This window comes from Ascaphus truei, chromosome 15 (assembly GCF_040206685.1).
Source record: "Ascaphus truei isolate aAscTru1 chromosome 15, aAscTru1.hap1, whole genome shotgun sequence".
NCBI lineage: Eukaryota > Metazoa > Chordata > Amphibia > Anura > Ascaphidae > Ascaphus > Ascaphus truei.
This window is the reverse complement of record NC_134497.1, coordinates 27,757,062-27,784,511: the sequence shown is the minus strand read 5'-3', so window position 1 is coordinate 27,784,511 and position 27,450 is coordinate 27,757,062. Positions and strand designations below refer to the sequence as shown.

Below are 27,450 nucleotides of genomic sequence, written 5' to 3'. Positions count from 1 at the left end.
ACACACAGACAGTAACGCGCCCGCACAGACAGTGACACAGAGATACACACGCAGACAGAGACACACACAGACAGTGACACACACACAGACAGTGACACACACAGACACACACATAGACAGTGAAGCACGCACACACACCCACACAGACAGTGACGCACACACACACACACACACAATGACGCACGCACACACAGACAGTGACGCACACGCACACACACAGACAGTCACGCACACGCACACACACACACAGACAGTGACACACTCACACGCGGTGGCACACACACACAGACGGTGACAGTGACACACACAGACAGTGACATCGACAGTGACAGTGACACACACAGTGACACACACACACACACGGTGACACACAAACACACACAGACAGTGACACAGTGCGATGGTGAAGGGTTACCAAGGCCACTATATAAAGGTATTATGCCTGGCTGGGTGCCCCTGAGCCATATGGGGGAATTGTGATTGTCAGTTCTTCAACCCAATCATGGCATGTAACTGCATTTGTAATAAAGATGTATGTGTATGTTTACTGTTCCAGGAGTGCCAATCAGCGGAGATGTGCAGGGCATTTGTTTCAGGGGTGATTTTACAGTAAAATGTTGTCGGGTTTGTTTGGGTAGAAGGGGGCCTGTGTTTGGGTTACCCTGCAACCTGCACGCGGGAATCCCCCCAGATTCCTGAGGATATGAGGAACACAGACTACCGGATAAAATCCTCCCTAGAAAGCAGTTTGCAGCTCACCGCCAAATCTCCCTGCTTCAGCACAGACCAGAACAGTAAGACCGGGCAGGGAATTTAATTACATTCAAGGGTCCCCAGTATATGCCCCCCAAAAAAACAGTACCCAGGTTGGGGCTCAGTGTATCTCCCACCAGGTATAAGGTGGCAAGGGTTATATGTTTTTAAGTTTAAAATAATGTTCAGTATGGGTAAAAATCCATTTGCATGGGAACCAGAGTGGCTACTCCGCCATCTAAGCTTCAAAGGCAATCCATGATATGGAGCTGTTAAACCATTTGTTAGCATGGAGGGGGAAAGGAAGAAAACTTCCATAAGCATTCCGGGCAAGTTTCAAGGGCAATCCAGGATATGGAAGTGTTAAACCATTTGTTAGCAAGGAGGGGTAAAGGAAAAGAACTTAAATAAGCCCTCCTAGCAAGCTGTCAAAATGCCCAGACTGAACGGCAGGGTCTCATATGCTAAGCGGCCAAGGTGCAAAGTTCGCACATGCCCAGAGCAGAACGAGAAGCCCCGTCTCTGCCAGGTTTGCAAAGTATTGGCAACTCCGTGATAGGGAGAAGGAAATATATAGATAGGCTGCACTAGTTAGGAATAGGAATGTTAACCCTATAAGAACCCGTGCAGCCCATCAGGAACCAGAGTCTTCATGCTGTAACAAATTCACCTGAGATTTAATGTGTGGTCCAAGAATTCCAAGCTCTGAGTAAGTCCTCTAAGATTCTCAGAGGCTAAGCTCTATGCAGTAAGTGCCGAAAAAGTGCTCTCGCCAAGTGTTCCCTATCGGCATGATTTTGGTGATTTGCCCTCGCAGTATTCTGGAAGGGCCGAATCCCTGGTGAATCACTGCAAAAGCAAAACGCAGATGAGCCAGTGATAAAAAAAGCCTGGCTCCCGATAACCAGGCTGTTTCTGCCGATATGTGTTTGCAGCAGAGAGAGATCCGCCACTCTCTCTGTGCAAACATCGGCACATTAAAAAAATATTTATAAACTATTTTTATTCATAGTGTACATGGGCAGAGGGTCTCAGGAGCTGAACCGCATTGGTTTCAGGTCCGGGGACCCCCTGCTTCCCGAGATAAATGCTCCTCTATGAGGTGCCGGTATCCCTCTGCATTTAAATGTCCCGATCACGTGACCGCGGAATGTAAACAAAGCAGAGGGATACCGGCACCCCATAAAGGGGCCTGTATCTCGGGAAGCAGGGGGTCCCCGGACCCAAAACCAAAGCGGTTCAGCTCCAGAGACCCTCTGCACATCTACACTATGAGTAAAACACACATATCAATAAACAATCATTCCTTACCTTTGCGGCTATCCGCTATGGTAATGAAGCAGCATTAATGTATTTTTAATAATAGTGTACTGTGAGCAGGGGGTCCCCTGAGCTGGACCGCATTAATTTGTGGATCAGGGACCCCCTGCTTCTTGAGTTATATGCCCCGGTATGGGGCATCGGGTACCAGTGTCGCCGCCATCTTTATTGAGCCCACGTTGCGTCTTGGACGCTATAAAGATGGCGGCGACACTGGAACCGATGCCCCAAACCGGGGCCTGTAACTCGGGAAGCAGGGGGTCCCTGAGCCACAAATCAATGCGGTTCAGCTCAGGGGACCCCTGCTCCCGCACAATATTATTAAAATACATTAATGTTGCTTCATTACCATAGCGGCTATCCGCTAAGGCAATGAAGGGGTTAAGGCACAATAGCATTTTTATTGGAGACAATTGCCCCCAATAAACATTGCAATAAACAACATACAAACCCTGTGTCCCCAACAACCCCTATACCCCCATTACATATATGACATTTTTGGGATGCACAGCAATGGTACTAGAGGCCGACGGGGGCCCTCGGGTATTCCCCGCAGGCCTGCAGTACCAATTTAGTGCACCCCAAAAAAATACAACACCACAAATACTTTACAATAAATACACCCCCTAACACATCAGAATGGCTGTGCTACAATTGCCTTTAAGATGACGTCATGAAAAGAAAGATGACCGGCCTCGCATGGTACGGTAGCCAATCAGAGCGTGGGAAATACATCCCAACTCTTTCTTTTCATAACGTCATCTTAAAGGCAATTGTAGCACGGCCATGCTGATTGACAGGCGGAATTGCCTTTAAATGACGTCATCATAAATAATTCCCCCCCCCCCAAATCACATGGTTTTCACGGCCCAATCAGGGCCATGGGAACCGTATGACGAAAATGTGACGTCATAGGCCTATAAAAGCCTATGTCGTCTTATTTTGAAGGCAGACGCCGAGGAGGAAGGGCCTCCTACAGAAGAAAGAAGACCAGAGCGTGGCCGAAGAAGACAAGAAGACCCCGGAAGAGAGCGGAAGAAGATACAAGTAAGAAGAATACAGATGAAGATGGATTACAAATAGAAGACCCCTGGATTGTTTTTGTTTATTATGTTATTGTTTATTATTTTATGGTTTATTATTTTATGGGTTCCTGTGCGTGGATTGGTTCTAGAGTAAGCGGTTCAACGGGAGTCGGTGAGTGGGTCAAGTAATGGTAAGTCAACAAAAGAAATGTATTTTTTTTTAACTTGTTCAATTTTTTTTTTAAATTTTTTACATGTGTTTTTTTTTGTATTTTTTAAGATCATTTCTTGCCACTGAATGTATGTATGTATGTCTAGATCGATATATACATACAGGGTAAGAAATGATTTTGTTTTAAAAGCTTGTTTTGCAGTATTTAAAATGATTTTTGCTATGCATAAATGTGTGTGTAATGTATTTTCTAATTAGATAGATGTAATTTTTGGTCTTGTTTGGTTTACTTTAGGTCATGGTGAGGCTTGCTTTTGTATATTCTATTCTTTTTGGTACTTATATTTTGTCTGATGGTAACTTGTTCTGTTTAACAATTGAAATAGTTAATTGTTTAGTTGTTATGGATGGTATTTAAATTGTTTAGTGATTTGATTAATGAATGATAATTGATTTATGGTTACTTGATTGGTTTAAATAGTATACTTGTTTGGATGTATTGGTATTTTTTTTGGAATATTTTATTGTTAACATTGATTTGCAGAGTGTACATGTGCATAGATTGTATGCATCATGTATACAATGTAAATGCAAGTTTTGATTGGCATTTGAGGATTTTGATTGGAAGATGAGATTGGATTTTATTAGGAAATATGATTTTATTGTACTGTGTCTGTATGGAGAAGTGGTATTTATAGTAGAGCATGTTTTTGATAACCCGTCAACATTTATTTGTATATTGGTTCATCGTGTGTGTGTGTGTGTATATATATATACTACCTGAGAGACCCGGCGTTGCCCGGGATGTGAACCATAAATGTTGTATTGTAAACTGTTAATGTCATGTGAATGTTATGTAATATTTGTGAAAAGTAAATTGTGTAAAAAAAAAAGTAGTATAAAGCACATGTAATATGATGGCAATTTAGCTAACTGTATGTTACTTGTTTTGGTTGTAAGTCGTTAAAATGTTATTGTTGTAAAGGATAGCTCACACACACACAGTTACAGACACTCACAGACAGTCACAGACACTTACACACACTCACACACACTCACACACACTCACACACACTCACACACACTCACACACACTCTCACACACTCTCACACACTCTCACACACTCTCACACACTCTCACACACTTTCACACACTTTCACACACTCTCACACACACACACACACACACACACACTCACAGTCACTTACACACAGTTACACACACTGACACACAGTCACAGACACTTACACACAGTTTCACACAGTCACAGACACTTACACACACTTTCACACATTTACACACACACCAGCACCAACACCCGCTCCCCCCCCCTCCTCCTGCGCAGGCAGCGGGTACAATGGTGGGGAGAAGGTGAAGCGGCATCCCCCCTCCCATCTCCTCTCCCGCGGACTGTCACGCGGTGACAGGGGGAAGCCGGGACCGGAGGGGCATCCCCCCTCCCATCTCCTGTCCCGCGGGCTGTCACGTGGTGACAGGGGGAAGCCGGGACCGGAGGGGCATCCCCCCTCCCATCTCCTGTCCCGCGGGGTGAAGGGGTGAAGATGTGCTGATGCGGCGGCCATTTTGTATTTTCCGCGACCGCGTTATAATGGGGTTTACAACAGGAAGGCTTTATTTTAACGGTTAAGCAGTGTGTCGCATGAGGCTGAAGGTGAGTCGGGGGGGGTGTGTTTGTGGGGGTGGGGGGTGTTTGTGGGGGGGAGGGGTGTTTGTGGGGGGGGTGGGGGTTTGTGGGGGGGTGGGGGGGGTATGTGTGGCACCGGAGTGTTTTTTGAGTGTTGTGTTGCAAGGTATATGAATTAATTTGGTGCCGACAGGAAGGCTTTATTTTTCCGGTGAAGCAGTGTGTCGCATGAGGCTGAAGGTGAGTTGTGTTGTGTCCTGCGGTTTTCAGGTACTTACACAATATATATAGAGAGTCTGTACCTGATTCCTTTTGGTGGTAGCAGCCGGTGAGGGTTTAGTGCGTTGAGAGGTGAGAGGGTTTAAGTGCGTTCAGAGATGAGAGCTGTGAAGCGTCGTCTCCCAGAGCAGTGAGAGTTAGGTGCGTTCCCAAAGCTCAGTGAGGGCTGGGAGAGTGAGGCAGTGGTGAGGTGTGCGGGGGCGGGCCAAGGGGCCTTGAAACAGTGGTGTGAGTGTGTCAGGCCAATGAGAGGTGTGGGTGGCGGGCCAAGGGGGTGGTGTGAGTGTGTGAGGCCAATGAGAGGTGTGGGGGGCGGGCCAAGGGGGTGGTGTGAGTGTGTGAGGCCAATGAGAGGTGTGTGGGGGCGGGTAGGGCAAGGGACCAATGAGATTGCCGCTAGGGACAGGGAACACACCAGGGAAACATACATACATACATACAATGCTTTCAGAAATATATAGTAGATATATATATATAATCTCTCTCTCTCTCTCTCTCTCTCTCTCTCTCTCTCTCTCTCTCTCTCTCTCTCTCTCTCTCTCTCTCTCTCTCTCTCTCTCTCTCTCTCTCTCTCTCTCTCTCTCTCTCTCTTATTTATATATATATATATATATATATATATATATATATTAGTCATGGTATGGAGATTTGCACTCACGGTTTACTTCAGGAAGCAGATGCTCGTCCTATATGTAGCATATAGACGTGTGGTGACCAGGGGATCCTGATGACCAATGAAGACAGCACACTGCAAGGTTGATAGCAAAAAATACACACAATACACTTTTTTGCTATCAACCTTGCAGTGTGCTGTCTTCATTGGTCATCAGGATCCCCTGGTCACCACACGTCTATATATACAAATACAAAATAAAAGTCCCGGCGCTACAAATGTCCCACATACCGTGATCCAAATGGAAAGTCCTGGATGAAAAATTCTCAGATGGATGGTACAGGATATTTTCACAGAGTCCCAGGGAGTTGATAATTCCCTTTAACGATGTCCGCAGTGATTCTGGGGAAACATAAGAGGTACACACCAATTGCGCAGTATGCCACTACTCCTGACCCCACTCTGAACCAACGGACAAAGAAACCCTACTTACAAGATAATATCTTGTGCGTTCAAGGGAGAGAATCTGTAACTGTGTCTCTGCTCTGTCTCAGTGTTTCACGGATCCCACGTGACCGGCAGCAGTGATCTCTTATTCCATGCAGCGACCAGCACTCACAGGGGACGTAAGTCAGGCATGTCATGCAGGAACAGAGAATTAACACAATGGTGTAATACATTTACACTTTATTAAAAAAACTTTAAAACACAAATCACCCACACTTACAGTAAATGGGGGATGACGATATGACTCACGGATGCCGTCCGCCACTTGTCTGCAGCCTGATGCACACTAGGGAGCCTTCCTGAATGGCGTTCTCTGAAACTCCTAGCCGATGACGTCAGCGGCAGGGCGGTGCAGGTACGCTCTCACAGCATCGGCACGACTATGGTGGCTGGACTGGCTCAAACACTTGGCTCCTCCGAGGAGCCAAGTGTTTGAGCCAGTCCAGCCACCATAGTCGTGCCGATGCTGTGAGAGCGTACCTGCACCGCCCTGCCGCTGACGTCATCGGCTAGGAGTTTCAGAGAACGCCATTCAGGAAGGCTCCCTAGTGTGCATCAGGCTGCAGACAAGTGGCGGACGGCATCCGTGAGTCATATCGTCATCCCCCATTTACTGTAAGTGTGGGTGATTTGTGTTTTAAAGTTTTTTAATAAAGTGTAAACGTATTACACCATTGTGTCAATTCTCTGTTCCTGCATGACATGCCTGACTTACGTCCCCTGTGAGTGCTGGTCGCTGCATGGAATAAGAGATCACTGCTGCCGGTCACGTGGGATCCGTGAAACACTGAGACAGAGCAGAGACACAGTTACAGATTCTCTCCCTTGAACGCACAAGATATTATCTTGTAAGTAGGGTTTCTTTGTCCGTTGGTTCAGAGTGGGGTCAGGAGTAGTGGCATACTGCGCAATTGGTGTGTACCTCTTATGTTTCCCCAGAATCACTGCGGACATCGTTAAAGGGAATTATCAACTCCCTGGGACTCTGTGAAAATATCCTGTACCATCCATCTGAGAATTTTTCATCCAGGACTTTCCATTTGGATCACGGTATCTGGGACATTTGTAGCGCCGGGACTTTTATTTTGTATTTGTATTTATTTCACAGGTTGGGAAGATCTGTTTATTAGTTTCTCTGGCAGCTTGTACACCACTTAGAAGTGGTTTTCACTCACATTGAGTGATCACGTTCACATCACCAATTCATTGCCATTTTCACACTATTGTGAGTTAATTGCACATTGTAGATTAGCGCTTGTTAAGGGTATTATTGTTGTTTGTACACGTCTATATATATAGACACATTTCTAAAGAGTACAGTTAGGAATTTGAGATCCTATGTGCAGGACAGTATTCAGATAATCAACACCGTACAGAATATGACATGGAGCGACAACTACCTTTTGGTTACATGTGATGTGTGCACATTGTACACAGTGATAGATCACACACAAGGATGTAACGCAGTTAGGGATACCCTTCTTCGAAATGGGGAATTAGACCCAATACAAACCAGATTCATTGTAGACTGTATTCGACATATACTTAGCCATAATTACTTCTAGTATGACGACAAGTACTATTTGCAAATCAGGGGCACAGCTATGGGCACCAGATTTGCCCCAAACTATGCCAACATTTTTATGGGCATGTGGGAAGACGAATACATCTGGTCCAACCATGAGTTTGGGGCAAGTCTGGTGTCCTGGCAGAGATACATTGATGATATTCTGTTTGTATGGGACGGGAGCCTGGAGAGACTACAGCTATTTCTAACCACACTTAACAACAATCCCTACAACCTAAAGTTCACATATAAATATAGTCAAACGACCATCGACTTTTTAGATTTACAGTTATATGTGTTGAATGGGGTTTTGGAAACCAAAACGTTTGTAAAAGAGGTGGACTGCCATAATTTCTTGATGGGGGATAGTGGTCATCTAGATAGGTGGATAAACAACATCCCCCTGGGCCAACTACAAAGAGTAAAACGAAACTGTACTCAGGACAACGTCTTCCAGGAACAAGCAAATGATCTAATCGATAAGTTTATTGATAGAAAATACAAGAAAGAAGTGGTAGATGAGGCCTTTAGCAGAGTCAAACAGATGGAGCGTAAAGACTTGTTAACTTACAAATCAAAAGAAATCAAGGAAAATAGAGGTGAGGAAGGCAAAATATCTGTGCCATTCGTTACACAATTTACGAGCTCCTCCAAAAATATCAGGAAGATATTCCAAAAGCATTGGAATATTCTCCAAAAAGACCCTATTTTACAAGGGATTTTACCAACTAAACCAGAAATCATTTTCACCAAGGCCCCTAACCTCAAACAGAGATTAGCTCCCAGCTGTTTGAAAAAAGAATGCATCAAACCTGTAAGTATAACAAATGGCTTCTATAAGTGTCTGACATGCAGAGGCTGTAAATTATGCCAAAATACACCAAAGTCTTATAAACAAATAACATCTGCAACAACAAATGAAGAGTTTGAAATAAAGGATTTTATTGACTGCAACTCAAGTAACGTAATATACATGCTACAGTGCCCATGTAATAAACAATACATAGGGAGGACAACACGTAAATTAAAACTAAGAATTGCTGAACACGTGAAAAATATAGAAAGAGGTTTTGTCCAACACAGTGTATCAAAACACTTTAAGGAATACCATGGCCAAAACCCAAATGGTCTGCAATTTGTTGGAATAGACAAAATTCATCTCAATTGGAGGGGTGGGAACCAGGTCATAAAAATATCCAGACAGGAAACTTTCTGGATCTATACCCTAAAAACGTTAGCACCATTGGGTATGAATATTGATATTGACCTGTGGTCCTTCCTGAGAGAGTAATATTAATATCTTACTCGACATACCTCTATATTCTCGGTACTGTATTCAACTAAGTGTTCTTGTCCATATTCCATCTCCCCCTATGTAGGCCTGTAAGAGGCCTCTCAAAAAATCCTTTGAACTGTTGTACAAAAAATTTAGACTGTCAACCTCTGCTTAAGAGAAGTAAGATAAGCCAAATTATCTGTTTAGTCTTAGTGCTATAAAGTAGGAAGAATATAATTACTGTTTAATGGCCTTTGGTGTTCTTGTTTACTGAAAATACTGCTCTTCTTTCTTGACTTCAATTCACTTAGCTTATGGGAAGATCAATAAATAGGTGCTCATCCATCCTGTCCCCCTCGGAAGTATTTATGTTTATTAGTAGTGTGTAGCAATCTCTCACCCCAACATGACTGTGGGTTGCATCATCCTTGATAACATCTAATTCATGCCATTAGTACTAATATGATGCTCCACATGAGATAGTGGATTATATAGTGTAAATACTGTGTCACATGTAACAAACAGGAACACCAACAGTATAGATCTATAAGGGTTTACCAAGTAACGATCACTATGTCTATCATATAAATAATCTTTATTATGTTCGCAATGTTTAATACCGAATTAAATAAGTTTTTTCATGATCTGAATATGTTCTACCTAAGCCATAGGAAATTTTAATATGTTTAATCGGAGATATGTTATGTGGTATGTCCAATTATAGCGTTTATTTTGGGTTTGTTGTTTATAAAAGACACCAGCTACCAAATTATTTAACTGTATTCAAGTCTCTGCTTTACTTAGCTATATATAGATTTGTGCTTATCGTAATCTATTAACTCCTGACTCTATGTCTCTCATCTGTATATATAGTCTAGATCCAATATTTACTAATACTCTTGTTGTCAGATCTGACTAAATTTTTTGGTCCCTTCATTATCAATAATCTTGATGTGTCATCATGATGATTTGCCAATATACTATCCAATATAACGTACTACTGACTTCCAGTCCCAAGTACAAATCTCTATATTGCAGGTAATAAAAGAGTTGACTCTAAACTATTTGCTAAAAATAGCCTATGCCAATTTAATGAGCTCTGGCAGTTTTTATAAAATTGTATATAAACATATCCTAGCTTTAACAATGTATACAATTTGTCCAAATGGTAGGGGCATTAAGCCCCATTTAATTCACCTTCTAATTGTTCTTGTGTGTGTATGAAATTTTGTTATGCTTTCTGTTACCCAGCCTAGCGATTCTAGTTGTCATACAACATATATACTATCTATTGGCACAATTAGATATATGAGGTTAACTTATGTTCCTCAATACGATCCCTGATTAGATTATGTACTCAATATGATCCCTGATTAGATTAGGGCAACAAGATATTTTGGCAATACAACCAATTGACTCTATAGGCTAAGGCATAAACCAGTATTGTCAAATGTATACAATATGTAATTTTCTCTTCCTAAAGTACACATAGGTGTCGCCAGTCTGGGTAATAGGGACATTTGGTTCATCTTGTGTTCACCATTCGTTTTTAATTAGTACCCGTCACGGAGGTAAAGTGTTTAATATAATTGTTTGCAAGCATCCAATCAGTCACAGGAGGTGGGTATATATACCAGGGGTGGGGAGACACAATGGTATTATGCCCCTGAGGCAGCCCTAGAGGAGAAACGCGTAGGGCAGATCCTGCAGTCATTGCAGGCATTACAAACCGAGCAGAGTGAGACGCGCTGCAGAACGGAGTGGAGATAGCGCTGTGACGTCATTGGAGGTCGAAGTCTCGCGAGAATTGGAGCCGGAGCACATGACGCGGAAGTAAACCAGGCTAGCAGCAGTGCAGTGGACCGGACAGCTTACTCTACGAGTGTGAGAGACTCAATTCAAACTCTCAACTGCTTGATATTATTTCACACCATGTGAGTGAGATACTGTTTGTTATTTTTTAGATAGTTTTTATAATAAAAGGTTTTATACTATTTTTGTTCCATTGTCCCTTTTCCCCTTCCCCCCCCCCCCCCGCCTCCCCCCCCTCCCTGGTGAGCTATATCCCATGTTAAGGAGACACGCAGCTGCAGATGAAAAGGTGACCCCTGAAGCAAGCAGCACACGTGGAGAGTCTGAGATCCATGCAAACAGCAAAGAAATCCCAGCAGCAGTGTTCCTGAATCCCAGTGGTGGATTAAAGGCTTAACTTTGGCTGACTAAGTGTAAGTGTATATCTTACCACCTTAACTCTGAAAGTAACAGACATACTGCCCTATGATATTTTTCTCTTTTTCTCTTTGTTTCTTTCTTGGCTTACTTGCGCCTAGGTCATTTCTTCTCTCTCTCTCTCTCTCTCTCTCTCTCTCTCTCTCTCTCTCTCTCTATATATATATATATATATATATATATATATATATATATATATATATATATATATATATATATAGTTGCATGATGAAGCCACTGTACAAATGAATGGGTGAAGGGTGGGTATCGGGCCAGGGTGGCTTAACCCCTTAATTACCTTTGCGGTCATTATCAGATAAGGTGATTAAGGGGTTAATTGATATCTGAATGTAATTGCAATGTATTGGCTATGTATTTTGTTGGCAACGGAGGACAAGATTTTGCTGGCGACGGGGGCATCTTATTGATGAGGTGAGTAGAACTTTAATTATTTTATTATGCTAGTTAATGGGTTTAATAATGGGCAAATAATCTATTATCCCTATCTGGATAATAGTTATTTTGCACGTTATTGTACTGTATGTGTTGTGGGGGTGGGGGGGGGGGGGGTTGATGTATTTCATGTATAGGACATGTTTATTTTTTTTACATACAGGGTTGGTTCCTTTTGGTTTGCGAGAGACCTCTGGAGACCACCTGCGGTATCCTCTGGCTTCTCACGGGTACCAGGCTGCCGGGTCCACAGGGGACACCTGCGGGGAAGAACCGGTGGCCCGACATCTGTGGGGTTAGCCGCTAAGGTAATGAAGTGGGCTTTAAATGCATTTTTCCTGCCTCAGATCGATGCCGGGGGGCTCCGGTGCAGGTATTAATGGGTAGCCGCTCCGGAGACCCCCGGCATCAATCCCAGGCAGGAAAAAGGCCTGATTTGTTCTAAGTGTCGACCTTGCCGATGCTTCTACACCACCAGCAGTTGGCAGGACGGATTGGCGTAAAAATCTCAATTCTAGAGTGCCGATCGGCAGCGAAAAGCTGATTGGGGCTACTACAATACAGCCGATTTCAAAAAGTGCCGAAAAGTGGCGTATCGGCACCCGGCAGCCGATTAGTTTTTATCGGGAACCAAAATTGCTGATTTTTGCCACTTTTCGGCACTTACTGAATCAGGAAGGCATTTTTGGCAGAAAAATGGTGAAAAAAGCCTTATCTGCGCTTACTGCATGAGGCCCTAAGTGTCCAGTTACAAGACTCCAGCAAGAAGAGGCTACTTGAAGCAAAAGCTGTCTGGATTATTTTGCTGTTTGTTTTGCAACTAGGAAAGATTAGTTTTGTATCCCAGTTCCAAAGTAAGTGTATTTTCGTTGTAATTGTAAACCAAGCTGTATATGTTCATTTCTGTAAATAAATCCCAATTTATTTTATCTCTTGCTTTGCCCAGTCAATGGATCCGGGTATTTTGGTGTTAAAAGTTCTGTTCTACTGTGACAGGCTTTTTTCTGGTGGCAGCGGCGGGATCTGATTGAGCCTATGGTATAGTATCCTCCGGGATCCTATAGCATAGAGGGAGACTCAAAAGTTGCGAACTCCCAAAGCAAGAGGTACAGTAGCATACACACGGTTTGCAAGAGCACGAAAAAATACAGTCACCCTTTGTCCCATAACTTTTTGCCTGCAGGTGATACATGGACAAGCGAGCAGGACGATTCAGGACTTGGAATGGTGCCAAGATCGTTGTTCGGTGTGAGGGTTATGGCTTACCGACAGCTGGTCAGTTAAAGGTGCAACTGGAGGAGGATTTGTAATGGCATGAAGTAGGCATAGCTTATTATGCTCATTTGCATGTCATTTCCCAGAATCCCTTGCTGCAGTGGAAGTACTGTGTGCTGGTTGATAATGGTGAAGGGCGGGGTTGCAGACCTGCCTTAGACATGCAGATGAGCATACAGTTATATTTGCATATTTGCTTTGCAAGGGAGGGTTTCTGTCACTTTTTTTACTCACCATAACTTCTCAGTATTATGGTATACCCCATCCCTTAGCTTCTTTGCATTTTTAGATTTTTTGGTTGGGCGAGTAGATTTTTGTGTGATTTGTCGAACACTGTATACAGACACACTAACTCACAGACACACTCACTCCCACTCATAGACACACTAACTCTCACTCACAGACACACACTCAGACACACACTCACTCTCACACAGACACACTCTCACTCTCACTCACAGACACACACTCTCACTCTCACACAGACACACACTCACTCTCACTCACAGACACACACACTCTCACTCACTCACAGACACACACTCAGTCTCACTCACTCACAGACACACACTCACTCTCACTCAGACACACTCACTCTCACTCACACACACACACACTCTCACTCAGACACACACTCTCAGAGATACACACTCAGACACACTCACTCAGACACACTCACTCACAGACACACTCACTCACAGACACACTTACTCACAGACACACTCACTCACAGACTCACTCACAGACTCACTCACAGACACACTCACTCAGACACACTCACCCACAGACACACTCACCCACAGACACACTCACCCACAGACACACTCACCCACAGACACACTCACTCACAGACACACTCACTCACAGACACACACACACTCACAGATACACACAGACACACACACTCACTCACAGACACACTCACTCAGACACTCTCACTCACAGACACTTACTCACAGACACACACACTCACTCTGACTCACTCACAGACACACACACACTCACTCAGACACACACTCTCACTCAGACACTCTCAGAGACACACACTCTCAGAGACACACACTCTCAGAGACACTCTCAGACACACTCACTCTCAGACACACTCACTCTCAGACACACTCACTCTCAGACACACTCACTCTCAGACACACTCACTCTCAGACACACTCACTCTCAGACACACTCACTCACATGCACACTCACTCACAGACACACACTCACTCAGACACACACACTCACATACACACACTCACTCACAGACACACTCACTCACAGACACACTCACTCACAGACACACACACACACTCACAGATACACACAGACACACACACACTCACTCACAGACACACTCACTCACAGACACACTCACTCACAGACACACACACACTCTCACTCAGACACACTCACTCAGACACACACTCTCACTCAGACACACTCACTCTCAGACACACTCACTCTCAGACACACTCACTCTCAGACACACTCACTCTCAGACACACTCACTCTCAGACACACTCACTCTCAGACACACTCACTCTCAGACACTCACTCACAGACAGTCACTCACAGACACACTCACTCAGACACACGCTCACTCACAGACACACTCACTCAGACACACACAGACACACTCACACACACTCAGAGACACACTCACTTACAGACACAGACACTCACAGACACAGACTCACACACACAGTCACACTGTCTGTCACTCACACACACAAACTCACCGGGTCGCACGTGGCAGCAGTGGGACCTCCGCACGGCAATGGGCTCTCCACACGGCAGGAGGGCCTCTGCAAGGCAGGGGGGTCACACATCGCAGCGGGGGCCTCTGCAAGGCAGCAGGGCCCCCCGCAAGGCAGGAGGGCTTCTGCAAGGCCCCCCCCCCCCCGAAGCGGGCGACGCCGCAGCACGCTCCCCCCACCGAAGCGAACCCCCCAAGGCGGGGTTGCAGACCTGCCTAAGACATGCAGATGAGCATACAGTTATATTTGCATATATATATATATATACAGGCAGTCCTCGGTTATCCGACACAATGCGTTACTCAAAATGGCGTTGTAAAGCGAAACGTTGTAAAGCGAAACACGTTTTCCCATAGGAACACTGTTTAAATGAAAGGTTCCGTTCCTGAAGGCATTTTTAACACTAAAATACACCAAATATTTTATGCAGGCAATAAGATATGCAGCACACACATAAATTATATAGTGTATATACTGTATTATATATATAATATAACATAATAAATAATATATTATATAGTATAATATAATATTATATAGTATAATATTATATATATACTCTCTTACGACGCTTTGCAACGTTGTTTATGTGAATTTGTATATATATACACACATACACAACGTTGCAAAGCGTCGTAAGAGCGTTGGATAAGCCATTTTGGCGTTGTAAAAATGAATATAGGTATGCATTGCATAGCGTTGGATAAGCCATTCGTTGTAAAGCGAAGCGTTGTAAAACGAGGACTGCCTGTATATATATATATATATATATATATATATATATATATATATATATATATATATATATATATATATATACACACACACACACAGTGGTCGACAAATCACCACAAAATCTACTCGCCAAACAAAAAAATCTACTCGCCACCTAGTACCACACGTGTGCTGCTTGGGCCAATAGGAGCTCGCCACGATGTTAAATCCACTCGCCCGGGGCAAGCAAATGTATAGGTTTGTCGAACACTGTATATATATGTAGAAAAAATAAAGAGCAGTTGGCACACTGAAAACAGATTATTTACTGATGCTTATCCCATATATGCACATACACAGAAAAATGCAACATTGGATGCAGTGCCTATGTATTTGTCTTGAATACATCTACTTTGGATTTCCCTGACTGTGTGCTGTCTCGTTTTTCCTGGATCCCCATCTGGTAAAATATTTTTCTGTGTGTATATATATATATATACATATATATATATATATATATATACCCCTTACCTCACCTGAGTTGATGTGCTGCAGCTGATGATCCAGCGCGAAAATAAAACTCCACCGTGACGTCATGGGCGCGACGGAGGTCCGCACATGCGCAACACGTTGCACACACCTCTGTGTGCCCGGGCGCATGTGCCAGGATCTTCTTCTTCACCGTGTTACTACATGGGACCTGCAGGACATTCCCTGATCCAGTGAGCACCGGCAATTGACTTTGTTTGTACAAGTAAGATGTGTGCCAGATATATCTTCAGTGATTCCCCAAGTGGATCACCACAGTTTTAACAAGTTTGTCTGTGGTACTGACAAAATCGACGGTTTTCGCGAGGATTTTGAAACACTGTCTGAGATACCGGGTGCCAGAACGGGACTGAGTGCTGAGAATGCACCCCTTGTTGTCTGGGACAGGTTTTTTAACTTGATAATTTGCTACATTTAACCTATTAAATATGCCATTGTTGTTGTTCACGTTCTTCCTAGGAGGGACTTCCCCTTTAAATACAACTTTCCTACTCTGCTTCAGTTTAAATAAATCCTGAGATTACAAACCCATAAGAGTTTGTACAATCAGCCTTTTCTCCTTGCTAGCTATCCTAAGCACTCCTTTTCCTCTCACCCCACACAAGTCTTTCCTCGTCTTAGGAACGCAGGGCCACACTTTTCAAAGCCTTATTTACCCAGAGGCAGCTGTTGACATTATGGATAACTTTGGTTGCTCTCACCTACAGTACACTACTTTACCTAGTTTACTGGGGTGTTAATACCACATCTATATTCTCCAGACTATTACTCTGTGACAATAACCTTCACTTATTGTCTTTCCAAATCCTTGCAAAACCTCCCAAAACTACTGAAGAAACAGAAATATTCATTTTATTTATCCCCCAAACAGCTTGTCAAATTATTTCCCCTTATCCCCTCAGGAGAAGAGTTACCCGTCTCACATGGTTTCTCTTACTGTGTTTCTATTGCGGTTTGTGTTCTGTATCACCCTTCCTCCCACTCCCTTTATTTGCCTCCCAGGTACTGATCTGCAGGGGGTTATTTTTTCTTATCCACTTTGCCTCCTCTGTTTACCAGAGTCTCTAAAGTGCAATAGCCTCAATTGCACTTTAACAGCCACTCAAGTAAATGGCAATGAGCATGTGATCACAGCAGCTCTTTGCACCTCTCCCCTCACTCCTGTCTTCTCACAGCCTTGTTCAGCACCATTGCGGCCCATATGTAGTCTAGGCTACAGCCCCAGTGGTCACTGCTGCACGAGCGTCTGGTGGCGCGTGCACGGGTAAGATCTGTGGTCTATGTGGAGTAATGGGATGCTTGCGAGGTGGGGGGTGGGGAGTTTCAAGCCTAAACCGACATTGTTTCCTCATTAGACTGTGGCTCAAGGCTTTTTCTATAGTCCAGTTTCCAAATCAGTCCAGGGCATGATATAAGCTCAGGTTGCTAATGGAACACATTCCTACTACAACACCTTGTTACAACAACCCCACTTTCTGTTTAGTTCCACCGGAAGAAACTCACCTTTGTGTCACTTGTGTCATCTTGTTGGGGACTTTTTAATTACAACAAATTTTTTTTTTTTAAATAATAAGAAAGTAGTCACTGGTGTGGCCTGTGGCTCCCATTCTAATCAAACTGTGGGTACATACAAGTGAGCCATCGTATATACATTGCTCTCCATTAACTTCTGTTCACCTCAAAAACTGTAGAAAAGAAAGAAAAGACAAGTCACATTATAAACAACTTGTATCTTTTTTCAGCTCTTCCTTTATAAAATAGACATTACTTTGAGACCTCACTAACTGTCCTAATTTTAGATTTGTAAATTGTGTGAGAAACGAGGAAAAACAGAACCTTGTGGCGTTCCAGTACCACAGAAAAATTTACTACAGAACCTGCACAGACCTCCCCCCACACACACACAGCTCCTGGTATGGAGATGAATATGGGAAAGAGTTTAGTATCAAGGGGGTACGTTGTGGAAAAGTAACGCGCCAGCACAAGGTAATCAGGAATATGTGTGTTACTTGGTTTTTACATCTCTAGTATCTTATTACTGATGTAGAATTGCAAATAGTGATAGATCTGCATACACCATTACAGGTCAACTAGAACTTAATATCACTAAACCTGACTTGAGTCAAAGGGCCAGATACATCAAGCTGTGGTAACCAAAAATGCCATATTACTGCCCATAAAAGAAGTGCCTTATTATCGTGCAATGAATCAGCGTTGTAGGGCCAAAAAGAAAGCACTTTTTATCGGACCCGTTAAAAGCATCAGATCCGATACAAAACAGGCATATTATATATTTAGGTAACAGTGGGTGAGGGAGTGGGGGAAGTGGATGGACTGGGCGCTTCCTAAACAATATAGTAATTAGTGTGATAAGTGACACACCTTAAGTACACACAATTAACCTATCACCATATAGTGTAAAAAATAAAAACAGTGTACAACAGCAGCTCAACTTCCTCTGATGGGATCATTCCTAATCCCAGGATGTGAAGTATTCTTTTCTTGGGGTTGAGGAGGAGCGCTGGATCTCGTGATATGTAAAAGAATATAAATATATATAGTGCAGATGGTAATTCACTGCTTTAAAACGATGTAAAACATAAGAAATGAACTCACAAAAATCGTATAAAATCACTGCATGTCAGAGATCCTTCTCTCTCTGACTGGAGCCCTTTATGTTACTGGAGTCTGTATCCTCTCAGTGAAGTGGGTGATATGAAAATAAAGAAAACCACAAATAGTGCAAATAGTATGAACTATACAAATGTATTATGCACAGGTTATCAGGAAACTCACATTTTCCATTATAAGATTGGGTGGTGGAGAGAACCGCCGATAGAAGCAGGCTGCTGTTCGGTGCTTCACTTTCCCCTCACAGTGTAGTTCAATGCCAATCTATGCCGTCGCGTCACTTCCGGTTTCGCGTCACGGGTGAGGGCGGGAAGCCAGAATGGGAGTAATCTTAGCAGTAGTTTGCCAGTCCTTCCAGGCGCAGAATCTCTCTAACTCTACGCGTTTCGCAACAGCTTCGTCAGGAGTACCAGTACTCCTGACGAAGCTGTTGCGAAACGCGTAGAGTTAGAGAGATTCTGCGCCTGGAAGGACTGGCAAACTACTGCTAAGATTACTCCCATTCTGGCTTCCCGCCCTCACCCGTGACGCGAAACCGGAAGTGACGCGACGGCATAGATTGGCATTGAACTACACTGTGAGGGGAAAGTGAAGCACCGAACAGCAGCCTGCTTCTATCGGCGGTTCTCTCCACCACCCAATCTTATAATGGAAAATGTGAGTTTCCTGATAACCTGTGCATAATACATTTGTATAGTTCATACTATTTGCACTATTTGTGGTTTTCTTTATTTTCATATCACCCACTTCACTGAGAGGATACAGACTCCAGTAACATAAAGGGCTCCAGTCAGAGAGAGAAGGATCTCTGACATGCAGTGATTTTATACGATTTTTGTGAGTCCATTTCTTATGTTTTACATCGTTTTAAAGCAGTGAATTACCATCTGCACTATATATATTTATATTCTTTTACATATCACGAGATCCAGCGCTCCTCCTCAACCCCAAGAAAAGAATATTATATATTTATCGGAACGGAATAAATGGCAGAAATACCGCAAATATTTTATCACCTGCTGCAGGCTGGCGTTAGCTCTGTCTTTTCTATGTATATAATGACCAATATACTGCCCATTATATATGACCAATATATTGCCCATTATATACATAGGCAAGATGAGCTAAACCAACATGGAATAGATGATAAAATAGTTGTTAAAATACATTACAGTACATATTAACCCCTTAGTAGTCCACTGGTCAACTAGTTATCGGTTTCCATGACTAGCTGACCACACGGGATAATGGAAAAGAAAAAATGTGTGGTGCTCTGCAAAAAAAGCCAATCAACAAAAAAAAATATATATAAAGTTCAATGAAAGTTCCCGCGAGAAAGAGCTTACGCTCGAAATGCATTGGTGGGGGTCTGCATATCCCGTGATGTAGCTGTTTTTTGGATGATCCATTAAATTTCATCAGTTTTATGGGTACACGCTCTCTTGGATATCATTTATTTCCCTTGTTTCCTGGGTACTAGTGCCTATTTTTTCCTACCACCTTGTGTCACACAGGGGATAATATAAACATGACATTACACTATATACCCCCTTTTGCCAACTTTGTGGCTAGTAAAGCATGGTTAGTTATTGGTTTGTCCCGAAGGCATAAACTAAACACTACAGCTCAGATGCATCAAATTCTGTTAAAGTGGAGTTAATATCGCACCCGGGGAAATAATAAACTAACGGGTGTTATTACCACAATTTTAAGGTGGTATATATCAAGATTGTGGTAATTATTTACTGGGTGCGATATTTGGGCCACTCTCGCGATATGGGAATTAACGCGACCATTAATAATGTGTTACCGCATTGGGTTAATGTTTCTATCATAGGCTTCTGTAATGTCTATTATTGCAGAAACCTATGATCAAAATAACACTAACCCGTTTCATGCCCGTGGTTCCAAGGTATACCACAGGCACCAAAGGGGTTAATACTTTATTTTAAATAAACATTACCTAACCCTGTTGACCCCGTTAGTGGCCAGTAAAGCATTGCCATTCTAGTCGCTAAGATAATTAAGGGGTTCACCCCTCTCACCACACCTCCCCCCACCCCCACGGGAAGCCTAACCACCCTCCCCAGGGCAACTACCGTCATCACCCACATCCCCTACCTTCGCCCCTCTTCTAGACTAATGCCCAATTTTCCTATTATACAAATGTGATTTTAAATATTAGCAAAAAATATATACACGTTTAAAATAAAACAAAAAAAGAACATTCAAAATACGTTTTACATATAAAACCATTGATCATCACTGTGGTTAACTAGGCCCTCTCAATGAGGGGCCCAGATATCCACATTGGCAATTAAATGGTAAACCAGTAATAAATAAATACATCAATTATATTAAAATACATTAATAACCTCTCTCAGTGGCTAACCGCTAAGGTAATAAAGGGTGTTGGTAGATGTACCATGTGATGAATGCCCTTTATTGGGTGCTGCGATGTCACCTTAAAGGGAGGGAATCACATTCCATGATTTTGCATCGTTTTGTGTTTGCATTGTCCCACCACCATTGTATATGTATATATGTTCAAATACAATAATTGTGCATTTGGTTCCTGATGTAACAATGGAGATTGTGCATAAAGTTGGGTCATCCTATAACTATTAGAGACCTGGTACATGATGCTGTAACGGGAACACCCAGATATGTGAGCTCCTAATGAGACATGTATTCTATTCATGGTACAAACATTTTGTAATTATACCTTCACAACTGAAATTATCGACTTACTATCTATCAAAGCATTTGAAAAAATTTCTTCCACTTTAATTGGTGTTTTGCAGCTTGTGAGATTTCCTTTTAAATAATTAATTAATATGATCCACTTTAAATGTATGATCCACTATAGCTACTCTCCCGGCCCTAATGCTGCACATGTTGTGCTAAACCTTCATTCTTACAATGTACAGCAACAGTTTACTTTCATCCTGAACTTTTTGTGCTACGCCAACTTGCCTCTCCTGCATGACTTTTGTAAGACAGTTTGTGTAACAGTGACTTTTTTGTCTCGTCTAGTACAAAGACAAGCACCAATAATCCACCCATGCCAACACTGCAAGGTTGCTTTTAGCAGTCAGGATTACCTCCTCAAAAATCTGAAGTTCAAACACCCAAATGAGAATATGGAAAAGATGAGGACAGAACAATCTTGCAACATTCCAATAAATATGACAGAAAATGCATCTTTCAACCAGTCAAGGCAATTAATAAACAATGTAACTGCTTCTCATTCCAAAAGATATATATTAGCTGCTGCCACAGGAAAAGATCTTGGAGAACGTGGGAAGAGTCTGACTTTATCAGACCAAAATGCACAGAAGACAACACAGACCGGGGAGAGACCGCATGTATGTGGGAAATGTGGGAAGGGATTTAGTCAGTTATACTGCCTGAACATACACAAGAGGACACACACAGGGGAGAGACCGTATGTATGTGGGGAATGTGGGAAGGGATTTAGTCGGTTATCCTATCTGAACACGCACAAGAGGACACACACAGTGGAGAGACCGCATGTATGTGGGGAATGTGGGAAGGGATTTTGTGACTTATCCCAACTGAAGAGACACAAGAGTACACACACAGGGGAGAGACCGTATGTATGTGGGGAATGTGGAAAGGGATTTAGTCAGTTATACTGCCTGAACACACACAAGAGGACACACACAGGGGAGAGACCGTATGTATGTGGGGAATGTGGGAAGGGATTTAGTCGGTTATCCTATCTGAACATGCACAAGAGGACACATACAGGGGAGAGACAGCATGTATGTGGGGAATGTGGGAAGGGATTTGGTCAGTTATCCAGCCTGAACACTCACAAGAGGACACACACAGGGGAGAGAATGCATGTATGTGGGGAATGTGGGAAGGGATTTGGTGACTTATCCCAACTGAAGAGACACAAGAGGACACACACAGGGGAGAGACATGTATGTGGGGAATGTGGAAAGGGATTTAGTCAGTTATCCTATCTGAACATGCACAAGAGGACACACACAGGGGAGAGACAGCATGTATGTGGGGAATGTGGGAAGGGATTTGGTCAGTTATCCAGCCTGAACACACACAAGAGGACACACACAGGGGAGAGAATGCATTTATGTGGGGAATGTGGGAAGGGATTTAGTCATTTATTCCACCTGAACATACACAAGAGGACACACACAGGTGAGAGACCGCATGTATGTGGGGAATGTGGGAAGGGATTTAGTGTGTCATCCACCCTGGACAAACACATGAGGACACACACAGGGGAGAGACCGCATGTATGTGGGGAATGTGGGAAGGGATTTAGTGTGTCATCCAGCCTGAACATACACATGAGGACACACACAGGGGAGAGACTGCATGTATGTGGAGAATGTGGGAAGGGATTTAGTAGGTCATCTAACCTGAACATACACAAGATGACACACACAGGGGAGAGACCGCATGTATGTGGGGAATGTGGGAAGGGATTTAGTGTGTCACGCAAGCTGGACATACACAAGATGACACACACAGGGGAGAGACCGCATGTATGTGAGGAATGTGGGAAGGGATTTAGTCAGTTATCCCACCTTAACACACACAAGAGGACACACACAGGGGAGAGACCATATGTATGTGGGGAATGTGGGAAGGGATTTAGTATCTTATCCAACCTGAAAACACACAAGAGGACACACACAGGGGAGAGACCGCATGTATGTGGGGAATGTGGGAAGGGATTTTGTCAGTTATCCAGCCTGGATTCACACAAGAGGACACACACAGTGGAGAGACCGCATATATGTGGGGAATGTGGGAAGGGATTTTGTGACTTATCCCAACTGAAGAGACACAAGAGGACACACACAGGAGAGAGACCGCATGTATGTGGGGAATGTGGGAAGGGATTTAGGCAGTCATGCAGCCTGAGGAAACATAAGTGGACACACACAGGGGAGAAACCGCATGTATGGAATGTGGGAAGAGATTTAGTGATTTATCCAGCCTGAGGAAACACAAGAGGACAGACCCATCTCTAAATCCAGGCATGTTTAGGGATAACCAGTGACTACGACGCTCCCATACAGATGAAACGGCCGTTATTCGAACATTTCACGGGATGTATTCCTGGGCTTACCCAGGTCATGTTGCATGATTACAGATAACAATAAAGCTCACCACTCAACCCTAATATACTTAGTGTGTGTTCAAACCCTGGATCTGACGTCATTTGGCTTCTTGCTGTCGCACCGGATTCTCCCCTTCATTTCTACACGTCTACATTGCCGGATGCACGCTGTGGGACTGGTTATTGAGAAGCCTCAGGACGGATGAGCTAACGGGTAAGATTGCCGTCTTTGCCCCTGAGCCCCGACCTCCCTCGTGGTCTCCTCACACTCCCTGTGCCTTACCTTCAGCCTTTCACACTTTCTAAGTGTGTTCAACTATTCAGCGCCAGCCAGAGCGCATGACAGCTAATAACCTTTGGATTTTTCTTCTGTCAGCAGCTCGGCTATCCACTGATCATTTATGATTTCCTCTGTTAACACACAAGACAATTAAAGGGACCGTATCCATCAGCCTTGATTATCTATTGGCTTATCTGGAAGTTGTCCCTATTTACTGTTATACACACACACACACACAGCAGGCTGCACCATGGATCTGGATTCTGCCAGCCACATAGACACTGTTTTTAGCTGTTGCAACACTTCTCAACGGGCACTCAGAGCAGAAGCCATTTTCAATGAATCTTCAGAAATTTATTGTGAAGATGCAGCAGATTTAAAAATGCAAGTCACTAGATTGGAGAAATACTTGCTGCATGACGAAAGAATTTGGTGGGAAATTACAACCATTGAAAATTATAATAGAGTCAGGCGTATACCAAGAGGGTTACGCCTTACTAAAGCACCATCATTTGGGTTTGACAAAGATGGTTTTGAACGTAAATGGTGCATGATTTTGGATGAATGTTCATTTAAACATATGGACCTCATTATCCAACATAAAATGTTGGAAAAGAAATCTGTGGCCAAACAAGTGAATGATTTAAAGACCAAACTCAAGGCTTTTTCACACATTGATGGATTTAAAGATTTAGATGCCAATCTAGCCAATAAAATTAAGAAGCAAGAGAACATTATAACTATCACTAAGCAGACTAAGTTTGAACGTGAAAAAGCTGATTACGAGGCTAAACAAGTTTATGTTTGGCAGAAAGCAACATCTAAGACCAAAGGCAATTTTAACAAATCTAAGAATTATAATGTGAAAAAAGCTAGTTCAAATAAATCTATTCTCAAAACATCCAAAGACAGGACCCAATCGCGAACCTCAGACAGTGATCATACATTTATCCCCGGCACATATCGTTTTCATTTTGGATAGTATCCGTTTTTCCCTCACACATAATTATTTCACATTCAATAAGCAATTTTATCTCCAAACACGTGGGACTGCCATGGGGACATCCTTCGCCCCATCCTATGCCAACTTTTTATGGGTTGGTGGGAGGCCTCCCACGTGTTTGGAGATAATAATCCCTTTAGGCACAATATAGCGTTTTACAAACGCTATATTGATGACCTGTTGATGGTCTGGAGTGGGGGTGAAGGGGAGTTGCTCAAATTCTTTGACTACCTGTAAGATAATCAACTGAACTTGAAGTTCACACATAACTATCATATCAATAAGATAGCTCTAGATACTGAAAGAGATTCCTTAATTTCCATGACCCCAACTAAATCCAGATCAGTTGATAGATCAGATGTTCCTTTCTTTATCACAGGTTATAGCGACCAAGCCCTTGCTATCAAATCTATTATTAACAAACATTGGGGTACCTTGACACTAGATCCCCTGTTATCTAAAATCGTCAGTACAGGTCCACGAGTTGTGTTCTGTAAGGCTCCTACATTGGGCAATAAACTGTCACCTAGTGTGCTTAAACCCATTCAGTCCGCTAGGTCGTTCTTTCCCAAATTAATTGGTTCATATAAATGTGGGAGATGTAAAATTTGTCCAAACATGCTGCAAGCTACCCATTTCTCCAATTCAGATGGGCCACGTAGATTTAAGATACAATCTTTTATCTCATGTCGATCTGATTATGTGATCTATCTATTGACTTGCCGCTGTACTAAACAGTACGTCGGCCTAACAAGTCGCATGCTTAAGATTAGGATCTTAGAGCATCTTAGACTGATCCGTAATCATGACATGTTACATCCTGTGTCCAGACATCTTAATTCATGTCCATTGGGCTGTGCAGGGTCAATCCAGTGTGTGGCAATAGAACAAATTGCTCTACCTATACGGGGTGGAGATAGGATTAAAATCCTCCACCAAAGAGAAGCACACTAGATTTTTACTCTTAATACGCTGCAGCCCAATGGACTGAATGTTGATTGGGATCTCAGATGTTTTTTATGATTGCATTTTTCTAAGTTATTTATATATTGTATATTTATACATACTATACTGTTTATTATGTTATGAATACTTCTGCTCTCCTTGGCCCCTTCCATCCTTTCTTCTTTCTCCTTTCTTCCCTCCTCTTTCCCCCCCCCTTCCCCACTCCCCCCCCCTTTCCTTTCCCCTTCCCCTCCCCCCATCCTTCCCTCCCACCCCCCTCCCTCTCCCTTCCCCTCCCTCCCCCCCTCCCCCCCCCCTCCCCCTTCCTTCTCCCCCCTTTCCTTCCTCTCTTCACCGCCCCCCCCCCCCCGTTCTACCCTGTCCTTTCCCCTTTCTTATCCATCAGGGATCTGTGATTCATTAGAAGTCTTATGTAAAAGAGTACCACACAATGTTAAGAGTACAAATATTCAAAGACCGTGTTTCATATGATCCCATCAATGTTGCAACATTTATTAACTCTTTATGTGTTTTTTATTCTCATTTGTGTTTTCAGCAAACAGTACCATCCAAAGATTTCTTAAATTCATTCCTTGAATGTAATATAGGATAAATAGAGTATTATTTAACTCATGTGGTCACTATATGTCTATTATGCGATCACTGAGATAGACCTGTCTTCTCTGGAGGTCCACAGCTGTAACAGTTTTAATTAAGTCCCTGTTCGCGGGGTTTAAATGTTGGGCTTGCAGGCACTCTCCTCACTCCTAGACGAAGCGCCAGTATAGCGTGAAACGCGTAGAGGAGGAGGCTGTGCTGCAGCCTGCGCTGTTCTACCTGTGTGTGTTCAATAAAGCTACTGTTTTCAAACCCTGGATATTACGTCATTTGGCTGCTTGCTGTCGCACCGGATTCTCCCCTTCATTTCTACACCTCTACATTGCCGGATGCACGCTGTGGGACTGGTTATTGAGGAGCAGCAGGACCCAGGGCGGATGAGCTGACAGGGGTACGATTGCCGTCTTTGCCCCTGAGCCCCGACCTCCCTCGTGGTCCCCTCACACTCCCTGTGCCTTACCTTCAGCCTTTCACACTTTCTAAGTGTGTTCAACTATTCAGCGCCAGCCAGAGCGCATGACAGCTAATCACCTTTGCATTCAAATTTTTAGCTTCCTTCAGATCAGACACTTTCTGCTAACAATATCGCAGAACAAGAGCTTTCCGAATTTAACAAAATTTGAAAGATTATGTAAAACAGGTATATACCAGAAGGGACTGATCTCGAGAATATACACTGAACTAACTTAAAAAACAACCCCCCCAAAATCATAATTATATGC

At 43.2% G+C, this 27,450-nt stretch overlaps 2 protein-coding genes across 4 annotated transcripts in view; both read left to right on the top strand.

Annotated features, from left to right (window-relative positions):
- Window positions 1-27,450, top strand: part of LOC142466726 (uncharacterized) — an 89,829-nt gene that overhangs the window by 7,133 nt on the left and 55,246 nt on the right. The window lies entirely within an intron of this gene.
- LOC142466728 (uncharacterized) lies at window positions 16,656-26,980 on the top strand. Of its 2 annotated transcripts, XR_012788202.1 has the most exons (3): window positions 16,656-18,115; window positions 21,797-24,096; window positions 24,259-26,980. XR_012788202.1 is itself a non-coding variant. In XM_075572067.1 (2 exons), exon 2 carries the CDS (start codon window positions 21,904-21,906, stop codon window positions 23,761-23,763), a length of 1,860 nt encoding a protein of 619 aa, XP_075428182.1. In that variant the 5' UTR covers window positions 16,656-18,115; window positions 21,797-21,903; the 3' UTR covers window positions 23,764-26,980. The 2 variants fall into 2 exon arrangements, 1 of the variants encoding a protein (XP_075428182.1); XM_075572067.1 differs by having other exon boundaries at window positions 21,797-26,980.

Bases quoted from the DNA above. Each gene is read 5' to 3' on its own strand.
- LOC142466728 (XM_075572067.1), top strand. From the start codon at position 21,904: ATGGAAAAGATGAGGACAGAACAATCTTGCAACATTCCAATAAATATG.